This window comes from Maniola hyperantus, chromosome 2, assembly GCF_902806685.2.
Source record: "Maniola hyperantus chromosome 2, iAphHyp1.2, whole genome shotgun sequence".
In the NCBI taxonomy this organism is placed as follows: Eukaryota; Metazoa; Arthropoda; class Insecta; order Lepidoptera; family Nymphalidae; genus Maniola; species Maniola hyperantus.
This window is the reverse complement of record NC_048537.1, coordinates 8,743,849-8,755,293: the sequence shown is the minus strand read 5'-3', so window position 1 is coordinate 8,755,293 and position 11,445 is coordinate 8,743,849. Positions and strand designations below refer to the sequence as shown.

The window sequence follows — 11,445 nt, the reverse complement described above, 5'->3', positions numbered from 1 at the left end:
AGCTCTTACGATGGAATGTGATGATCGAGACGCGTTACCCGGATGTACCCTACCTACGTATTAGGAACGTGTACCTACTTACCTAGGTAGCCCAGCGGTTAGGATGTCAACTTCCTATTCGGGTGGTCGGGAGTTCGATCCTGGGCATGCACCTCTAACTCCTCGGAGTTATGTGCGTTTAAGCATTTAAATATCACTTGCTTTAGCAATGTAGGAAAACACCGAGGAAACTTGCATGCCTGAGAGAGTTCTCCATAATGTTCTCAAAGGTGTGTGAACTGTGAAGTCTACCAATCCGCACTACACACGCACGCATATAGTACGCGATATAGTTAAAGCAAGGTAATATTTAATTGCTCAAACGCACATAACTCCGAAAAATTAAAGACGCGTGCGGAATCGAACCCCGAACACCTGGACTAGGAGGCCGACAAATTAACCACTAGGCTATCACTGCAACTTGGCATACCTACTTGTAGCTAATATTCCAGGTTAACTTAAAGGATAGTTGTATCCCGAAAAATATCAGGCTTCGTTTTGGATAGAACATGATTAGATTCATATCTACTTACCAATTTTTAACAGAAATCGTCCAGTTACAGTTTTATTATAAGTACCTACCTATCCAAGATTCATTCATCATATATATACTCGAAGGGAATCCTAATTTTGCTATAAATGAATATAGCAACATCTCTTTAGACTAACACAATGTTCCGAATAAACCCAATCATTATCATACAGCTGTGAATAACAATCCGGAGTTCAGAGCTGATAGTGTATTTTCCAGTGACCGTCTAAGCCTCGAATGAATATTAAGAAGCATGAGTAATACATTTTTGAGTGGCATGTGACAGTGCCCAATCGCTATGTACCAAAGTACAGCGGTAAGTAAGGCTTGTACCTACTGAGCACGGGAAACAACGGCTGCCTACGCGATCACGATTCACGAGCAAGTTCAAATTCGCAGTAAACACCAACAGGTTTTTTTTCTAAAATACACGACTATTTGTGAATCGCTTTATAAAGGCTGTCAGTAACATAACAATAACATTGTGACCGGCAAGCTTCGCCGCTATGGAGCTCTCGGGTGTAGTTGTGTTAGCCTTTATAAGCTGTGTGACATGCTCGCCTTACGGATATGGCGTAAAAAGTGGAGTTGCAGCGAAAGGTAAGAAATTTTTCTTTTTGTTACAAAAGTTGGAAAGGCATTATTATATATTTAAATAAATACAATACTTAACTTAAAGAGGTATCTAAATTAAGCTGTTAAATATTATTATCAATGAGTTACAAAAGATTGATCTGTTTTTAAGTCAAACGGTAGTTATTTGTGTTTGATAGGACTTTTACCGATAAGTAGATAGGTACTTATCTGGTTTATGTTGCAAACAAACACAAAAATACTAGTAGCTGTTTCTGACTTTGCCCGGATTATTATAGCCTCTAGGACCTGTGTCCATCTAAACTATTGGGTAATACGTACCTATTAGTGTAGCTATATCTAAAAATTTAGGTATTAGATATTTATTAAGTTTACTACTGGCTACGAGCATAATATTTACCTATTAGGTATATTTTTACTTCAAAGTGTATTTAGTTGTTGTTGAATTGTTACAGGTTTACAGCTGATATTATTAATTATTTGAGTCACAATGTACCTATGGTACAAGTTCTTAATAATAATTTACATAACCGAAAGGCTATTTCTTAACTAATTTAATAACCTTGTTAAAATACCTACCCCTAACTATAGGTACCTACTTATTTTATGCCGGAACCTCGTTAGGTCAAATATGCGAATTGGACCGGTTTATTTAGGTATTTAGGGATAATTCTTATTGATATTGCAGTTGCATTAAATAATAATATTTTATTGACATTCATTTAAGATAGAGCATTTTATTAAACTAGGACTTTTATTTTTAGCTGACGCAAACGCAGCATCCGGCGCATTCGGAGGCACTTTACCTGCTATCCCACTTAGTATTCCAAGTGGTGGCGGATTTTCGGGGAGTTTCTCCAAGTCAGCCTCATCAAGTTTTGCTTCTTCAAGTTCAAGTTCAAGCTCAAGTTCGAGTTCATTTAGTTTCGGCGGTACCACAGCAAACGGCGTAGCAGGAAATAGCATACCATCGTCATTACACGGTTCGCCCAGTGCTCAGAATGGATTCGGAGCTAGTGGATCAATCGCACAAGCTGCGGCTGGTGCAAGTGCCATTGCAGGATCTTCAGCACTCTCGCATAATGTTGGTGGCTTACCTTGTGCAGGAAATAACTGTAATAATGCTGGTAATATAAACAAATGCACGTCAAATGAGTGCGGATCGAGCGGCCATCAACCTAGTATAACTGATAATAAGAATTGCTTATCAGGACATTGCCAACCATCTTCAGGCATACCTAACTATGAAGCGGATTTACAAACAGCAAATTCACCGTCAATTCAACAACAAACGGACTTGGACGATTTTGAAGTTAATATTGGAGGGAAATCAAAATCTAGCAGCAATTTAAACCACGGCCACACATCTGGTTTTGATGCAAGTGGATCCCGGAATGACTGTTCCTACGGAAAATGTGGAACGAATTTAGCATCTCAAATACCCGCGACGACGACCCACCATAACGACCAACCTTCAGCGAAAAACTGTAACTCTCCCGATTCCGGATGTGACATTTTTATTCCACTCGCACCCTCAGGAAATGCCGCTTTAACGAATCCACAACAACCTGCTGCGCATTTAACTACTCCTAATATTGGACCAGCTTGCGCCACTCACAATTGCAACCCTGCTTTGACCGGTCCTAATTTAAATAATGGAAAACCATCAAGTTATAATGTCCCTATTCTTGGTGGGAACCCAGGCGAAGCATCACTCAATTACAATAGCAATACCCATCTCAGCGGACCCTTGTATAATTTGCCGTCAAATGCACCACAAAAATCCGTTATAACGCCTAAAATCCCCAGCTATTCTGATGGAATTTATTCTTCTCCACTACCCATAAAGCCCTCTGGATCTGCAGGTTGTAATGGAGCAAATTGTGATTCGTCAAATAGCCCAACTTATCAATCTCCAAGCAATCCTTCTTGTAACACTCCTAATTGTGGTGTTCACCCTGTTTCTTCAGCACCTAGTTCACAAGCTGGCTTAATGAGGCCTGGGACTGTTTCTGTTCCAACTCAGTCCGCTTCGTTCGGTGTATCAGACACTGAAAATAATTCAAGCCACAATGCTTATTTTGGGAATACTGATGGATTTTTAAAGCCTGACAATCCTACTGCAAATGTAGGACCACTTAATGTTCTGGCTCATCCGGGATCCTTAGAAATACCAAAAACTAATGCTTTGTCACCTAGTCAAAATACTCAGGGATATACGGGTGGATTTGGAGCACCTACGGGATCAATTGATGCCGGACATAAACCAAACACTGGATTTGGAACATCAGGTGCATTTGCACATGGCTCAAATAATGGTTTAAAACCTGGTTCAAGTTTGTCACCTTCTAGTCAAAATATTCCTTCGTATACTGGAGGTTTTGGAGGTTCAGCGGGATCTTTTGACACGCCTACTAACTCATATTACCAATCTAAGCCAACCAATGAAAATCCATCATCGGTCTCAAATACTGTGCCACATAAAAATGAAGTATCGGCTAGTCCTGGGCATGCACATGGCTTAAATAATGGTTTAAAACCAGGTTCAAGTGTATCACCTTCTAGTCAAAATATTCCTTCGTATACTGGAGGTTTTGGAGGTTCAGCAGGATCATTTGACACACCTACAAACTCGTACTACCAATCTAAGCCAACCAATGAAAATCCATCATCTGTCCCAAATACTGTGCCACATAAAAACGAAATATCGGCCAGTCCTGGGCATGCACATGGCTTAAATAATGGTTTAAAACCGGGTTCAAGTGTATCACCTTCTAGTCAAAATATTCCTTCGTATACTGGAGGTTTTGGAGGTTCAGCTGGATCATTTGACACACCTACTAACTCGTATTACCAAGCTAAGCCAACCAATGAAAATCCATCATCTGTCCCGATCACAGTGCCACATAAAAATGAAATATCGGCCAGTCCTGGGCATGTCTCTTTCGGCTTACCAAAGCCAGATTCTAGCTTAGGTTTTAGTCACAGCACTTCTTCGTATACCGGTGGATTCGGGAGACCCACGGGTTCAGCTAACGTGCACTCTGATGTAGGTTCACATGATAAACCACACGACGTTGGAGGGGCTCCCGTTACTGGATTACATGGATCATTCGGCATTAAGCCTGAATTTAATGTAGTATCGTCTAATAATAAAAATCCTGTATATACTGGCGGTTTCGGTGGATCGCCGGGTTCCTTTGATACAGGTTCCAAAATCGGCACACATGTTAAAACAAAACCTACCCAAGACAAAATAACATCTGGTCCTAATATAGCACAGTCCAGTGGTGACTATACAGGTTCAGGAATCACAGCAAACGCTGCATCTGGAGTGTCTAATAATCACGACTTACATAAACCAAGTGAAAGTCTTATTCCTCCTAATACTGGAAACTCTAATACTGGAACCCCTAATACTGGATACTTTGCGGGAGCAAGTAATACACTAAAACCTGGGTTAGTTAAACCAGTTGATGAAAAAACAAAGTTACCTCCATACTTGGGTGGTTTTGGCGGTCCCTCAGGAATACTTAGACCAAATGAATATAGTGTGTCGCCTAACATTCCTACGTTACCTTTAGGTCATACATCATGTGCTAGTGGAAATTGCGGTCCTACAATAAATTTGCCTAGTGGAAAGGAACATATTTTGTCAAGTGGAGAATCTAGTAGTGCTAGCGCAGCGGCAAACGCGAAGGCGACAGCTTACTCGGGAAGCTTTGGTGGCCCACCAGGCTTTTTAAAACCTTTTGACGATGGTAAAACTTCCGAAAATGGGCATGATGAACATGACAAGTCTACAAATGGAGAATATGGCCATACATTTGGGGTGAAGGACAATGAACCTAGCGGTGTGAATAAAGCACCAAGTGATTCAACGAATACAGCTACCGCTGGAGCAAATGCTGATGCTGCAGCTTTTGCCAGCTCCAACGCATTTAGTGCAAACCAAGGTCTGAGTTCATGCAATTCTGGATGTGGCTCAAATTATTCTGGAAATAACGGAAATTACGCATCTAGTCTAGGTTCTTCAAGAACAGGTGCTTTAGGAGGGCATGATAGTCTAGTTGGCAATTTAGCCTCTGCCAATGGTGTTGCGGGCGCAGGCGCTGGGTCTTTTGGAGCGGGAAAAAGTTTTACCAGCAGCTCAGCGTCAGCTCATGCATCTGCGGGTGCTGCAGTGAAAGGAGGTAATTTTACTTTTGTTATCCAGTGATTCCATTGAAAATATGCGCAACAATGAAAAGAATGCACGGAAATACAATTCGACACATGATTTTTTTCGTAACTGATTCAAATTCTGTGTAGGTATTCTGTTCTATGTTCGTGTTCATAATGATGCCTAGGTATATTTTCTTAATATTAATATTCCTTATACTAATAGCAAAACCAGGTAGATACCTATACTTATCGCGGGAAAAACGACGACCAATATTCGGAAGCCGTACCTATACTTAGTTATCTATTAAAAAAATATTAATCCTTTCACCCACGACTTCATCAGAATAAATTTAGGTTGTTTAAAAATCCCATAGGATAAGGATAGTAGGTATTTATAGTAATAGGCTACTTGACAATTTTTTTGAGTTGGTCTTAAATGGTTAATATTTGTCCTATTATATCAAAAAAATTAACACTATATTTTTTGCGCCCTAAAAACCGTAAAACTTTAATTTAAAAAAATATTTTTCTTAGACAGGTGAAAACACTGTCGGCCATGTTTGGCCGATAGATTATCTGTGCTCTGATGTCATGCATTTGTAAACAACAGTATAACCACAGGGTTATACTGTTGTTTACAAATGCATGACGTCAGAGCACAGATAATCTATCGGCCAAACATGGCCGACAGTGTTTTCACCTGTCTAAGAAAAATATTTTTTTAAATTAAAGTTTTACGGTTTTTAGGGCGCAAAAAAATATAGTGTTAATTTTTTTGATATAATAGGACAAATATTAACCATTTAAGACCAACTTAAAAAAATTGTCAAGTAGCCTATTGGTGATATGTATAGTGTATACCTAAGCAGATGTGAATGAGGGACGGACGGACAGACGCGTACAGTTTTAGTCGCACCATAAGGGTTCTTTTTCCTTCCTTTATTTGAGTTTTGATAACGTGTAAAATAATATAATCATATTATGAGTTCATTAAAAGGCAGTTTTTCGATTTTTTTTTCGAAATTTAAATTTTACTTATGGGCATTACAATTAGTAAGGTACTTATGGGACGACTTATACCTTAGGTATACCTAAAAATTATAGTTAAGTCATACTGATGTTGTTATTTTTAATATTAATCGTTACTTTGTTTACAGGTTACGGAAGACGGTAAAAAAGGACGGATAACAATATATATAGCTACAAAATTCAGTGTATTGTTTTCTACTAAAACTAGTAGAAAAAGAAGATCGTTGTTTTATGTTGTTCCCATTGTGATGTAGATAATCACCAAATAAGACTTATACTTACGGCAATGTATTAAAGACATTTGTGATAAATTCGTTTGTGAGATAGATAGATTAGACAGTAAACTTTTACAATATTTTATAATAAGTTTTATAAGGTATTAAATTATGTTTTATATTAATTTAATATTTTAGCTTTTTCTTTTATCTCTTTGCCCATTTACATACCTACATAGGTAGGTACTATAATAAGATTTACATAATTTTAGTAGCAATACCTGCTGATACCGAATATATTATTATCTATTAGGTAGGTATTAATTAACTTTCGAAGCTTTTTCTTTCATCCTTTTGCCCTATTAAACATGTTTATATTATTATGTAAATTTGCATAGATTTACATAATTTTGATACTAAATTCAACATACCAACCCATCAACAACTATACATACCTACCTATACAAAAGTTGTTGTTTAGTTATTAATTAACATCCTTAGCAAAAAACAAGATCCAATTTTTTCGAGTAAAGCCCATTAAGTGAAGATGGGAGTAAAAATCCAGAAAATTTACTAATTAGAAAAATTGAAGCCTATTTATAGGTATAAATACCTACTTACTTATTGCTTTGTAGAGCAAGAAAAGGACTTAGGTATTTCTCGTACAGATTGAATGAAGTAAATGAATTTAATAAAGGCCTTTTTTGAGTGTGATAAAGACCTGCTAATTTAAAATTTATAAATGTGTGGAATTGGAAACGAAAGTGTAATTTTCTGTGTAAGTATGGTCGTTACCTTTTCACGACGATCTCTATGTAGATACAGTTAAGTGTTCTTTTCGCAAATATATACTGAAACACTAATAAATAATATTACGTATTCATCGTTATCGTAATCGATAGCAAATTCTGCCCCTTGATTGGCTGTGAAAAAGTTTAAACAACGAATCATAACCAATCAAAGGGTAGAATTGGCTGTCGATAACGATGAATACGTTTTCCTTACACAATCAGGTGTGGCAATGGGCAGGGCACATAGTTCGTACAACCGATAGTCGTTGGGGTCTCTTAAGTGCTGGAATGGCGACCTCGCACCGGAAGACCCAGCGTTGGAAGACCCCCCACTAGGTGGACGGACGACATCAGACGAGTCGCAGGAAGCCGCTGGATCCAGGCGGCGCAAGACCGTGGCGCGTGGAAGTCCCTACAAGAGACCTATGTCCAGCAGTGGACGTCTATTGGTTGATGATGATGATGACACAATCAGGGGGTCGATCTTTATAAAATTAGGCTCGAGATAGTTCGCATTTTGGAGAGGAGAATAAAGATATAACATCTATGCTGATGATAGCCTAGTGATGTATGATGAGCGGCGATACTGATAACGTAGTGATAAGGAGTTGACGTCGTCGGCCCCCTTTCGGGAGGACTTCGATCCCGGGCACGCTCCTGTAACTTTTCGGAGCTATCTGCGTTAAGCAATTAATATCACTAGCTTTAATGCTAATAATGTTGTCAAAGGTGTGTGAAGTTTGCCTGCACTGGGCCAGCGTAGCGGACTACCTAAATCCTTCTCATTCTGAGAAGACACCCGTCCTCAGAAGTGGACCGGCGATGGATTGATCATGATGGATTATCTGCTTCTTGAGGTAAAAGAGGCAGGTTTACCGACGACCGGCTCGGAGTTAGAGAGACTTGTAAAGTCTGAACTTTGGGCGTTGCTAGAATCTAGATTCTAGATGTTGTTTTAAGTATGTTTAGGATTGGCAATATAGGTACCTAGTAGTTAAATGCCAGTGAGTGCTATGTGGACTATGATATTATCTAATAGACATCTGAGTCAGTTCACATCCGTGTTCCGTGTCTATTTGCCATTCAATGTCATTGGTGACGAAGAAACGACCCCAGCTGTTTTAATGCCTCCTTAAAAACAAATAATAAAATCAACAACAACATATTATTCTATAAATACCTACTTATATAGAGAAAACAATCTTTAATATAATGTATAAAAAATAATATTAAAAAAAATATAAAATTTGCTTTGAATAGATCACTATTCACTATCCATCACTACCCATATAATAAATGCGAAAGTGTGTTTCTTTGTTGGTTTATTGGTATGTAGGTTTGTCCTTCAATCACGTCGCAACGGATCGACGTGATTTTTTGCATGGGAATAGTTAAAGACCGAGAGTGACATAGGCTACTTTTTATACCGATGAAAGAGTTACCACGGGATATTATGAAAACTAAATCCACGCGAACGAAGCCGTGGGCATCAGCTAGTAATAATAGGTATATAGGAGACCTATATGTACCTGTATCAGAAATACTACATAGAGGAGAGTTCAATGGCAAATAGGTAAATATGCAAACCAGTTATGTATCTACCTACCCAATGTCTATTATCCATTAGTGCCTAAAAAAAATTTAATCAAGAATTCAAGAACGTTTAAGAAAAATTTGAACGAATGAATTATTTACCTAACCTAAGTACCTATTCGAATTTTGTTGGAGTGAATGACCGAAGGTTACAAGCGCGCGCGCCACCTGCTGGCACCGCGGCTGCCTTTACCTACTTTTGTAAAGGAGAGCAAAGCAACAGATTTACTTAGAACTAATTGCGTTGATAGAGTTAGGTCTAAGTATCTCGTGTATCAATTTGAAGATTTCCTTAATTACAGATACCTAGAGTAGGTAGTATGATTAGTATACCTAACTCTATACATACCTATCTATGAGATTAACTAACAGAGACCAGAATCGACGAAGAATCCAATTAAATGTAATTGTATACGTTATTATTATTCATTAAATGTTGAAGACATAAACTGTTCATCTCTCGCGCTATAATCGTCCCGTAAATCACTCGAGTTGGCACAGATACAATCAAGGCTTGGGCACACTCGACGAGAGACAGCAGCGTCGCGCGACAAGAATATAGGTACTCAATGGGGCCGATTCTCTTGTACACAATCTCTAAACTAAACTAAATTAACAGGTCTAAATCTAGTGCTATGCTTTTCCGCAAGCAACATTATGAAAGGGATAGCAATAGATTTAGACGTGTCGTTTTAGTTTAGTTTAGAGATTGTGTACCAGAGAATTGGCCCCAATGTCTCCACAAATCCTATCTACTCGCCCACTCAGTGTGACATTAACGTTCTGACCTGATACTATGTAGTCTCATAATGACCAGTCTGATAGAGTTATGTGCGATTGTTACATATATACAGTTTTGCACGCCTTCCCTGCTATTAATAAATTATTCATCCCGGAAAATTAAAGAATTCCCACTGGATTTTTAAAAACCTATTTTTTTTTAAATTACCAACAAAGAATGTTTAACAAATCCAATTTAGACACAGCAAAAAACCACGAAGGTTTAAAAAGTGTGTCATTCTTCTTCTTCTTAATACATAATAATAGTGCTTCTATAAACAATTTACACGCGGATGAAGTCGTGGGCATCATCTAGTATTTTTATTAAGAAAAATAGAAATGTTAATTCACAGTAGTTAAAAGGTGTGTTCATATTATAAATAAGTTTCTTTGCTTAGCACCAAGCTAAGATTCCTAGTTCCATAATTGAAAAGTAATCAATCCCTTATTAAACTTAATACCCTCATTATAAATGCGAAAGTGTGTTTGTTTGTTGGTTTATTGGTTTGTCCTTCGATCACGTTGCAACTGTGCAACGGATTGACACTTTTTTTGCATGGGTAAGATAAAAACCTGGAGAGTGACAAAGGCTACTTTTTATCCCGGAAAGAATTAATTATCTTCACTAATTCATAGATATGCCGGCAGGGTGATTACGTAAAACGTTGCAGTAGCGACAGCAACGCGACAGCAGTAGAAATACGACAGTTCATTTGCTGTCTCTCTTCTTTTTCTTATTTTGCTTTGTGGCTATTGCTGTCTCTCTCTAGCCGGACGTTTGACAGCAATGATCGCGAGATTTACGCCTGTCGCAAGATACGTACCTAATCACCCCGCGGGTCATTAAATGCTGGAACCCGGGCCGCGTCGTCGCGTAGCCCCTACGCTTTGTGTCTGTCCAGACCTTTATTCCCATCACGTCCATTGTTCACGATCACCGGGAAAATACAATGCCTTAGAAATAAATAATTCATTAAGAGCCGATGTAACGTTCCACCTACACAGTGGATACACCTAGTATTCTGTGACATCAGTTAGGTATTAGATCTTCCTTAATCCTTTAATTTATTCTTATAAAAACGAGTAGGTATATATATTCGATAGCTATAATATAGGTACTCTATCGAATAGGTATAGGTACAGTGCGACAAGGATCTTTTGGCGCGTTGTCAAAATCGGAACTAACGCCGCCATCTTGTGAAGTGCCCTCAAAGATGTGGTGTTGTTAAGTAAAAAATCTGAAATTTACTTTTTTTTTTAATATTAGAGCCATTCCATATACATAACATCACGATATATCCTGATATTAGATACAGCATAAATTTGTCTGCATTTTATAGCTATATTTAGCACTAGCTAAATAAATATGATAAATTGCAAATCCATGACCTATCTTTGGTTTTAATTATTCTTTCTCGATTTGGAAACAGGGACGGCTTTCCCTATCTCTCATTCAGCCAAAATTAGATAAAACTTACTCGATTTTCGAGATAGACATTTTCAATATATTCCCTAAAATTAAGGAGATTTTATTTGCTGGCAGCTTCTGTTCTACAACTACGTCATTAAAGTGCCAAAAGATCCTTGTCATACTGTAGGTACTGTTCAGTTGTTTGGTTTTCGATTAATGAGTCCTAGGTTCAAATCTAACGCTCGCTTGAGGGATGTGGCGCTGGAGACTGCGGAGACACATTCATCGTACCTACTC

General features: G+C 38.2%; 1 protein-coding gene across 1 annotated transcript; it reads left to right on the top strand.

Annotated features, from left to right (window-relative positions):
- The first annotated feature begins 992 nt into the window (after positions 1 to 992).
- On the top strand, positions 993 to 6,765 carry LOC117994489 (uncharacterized transmembrane protein DDB_G0289901-like). The gene is made up of 3 exons (XM_069503812.1): positions 993 to 1,171; positions 1,930 to 5,358; positions 6,487 to 6,765. The coding sequence occupies exons 1-3, from the start codon at positions 1,078 to 1,080 to the stop codon at positions 6,501 to 6,503; spliced, it is 3,540 nt and encodes a 1,179-aa protein (XP_069359913.1). The 5' UTR covers positions 993 to 1,077; the 3' UTR covers positions 6,504 to 6,765.
- The last annotated feature ends 4,680 nt before the right edge of the window (positions 6,766 to 11,445 follow it).

Coding starts and splice junctions, on each gene's coding strand:
- LOC117994489 (XM_069503812.1), top strand. CDS start 1,078: ATGGAGCTCTCGGGTGTAGTTGTGTTAGCCTTTATAAGCTGTGTGACA. Junction 1,172..1,929: donor AAGTGGAGTTGCAGCGAAAG/GTAAGAAATTTT, acceptor TTTTATTTTTAG/CTGACGCAAACGCAGCATCC.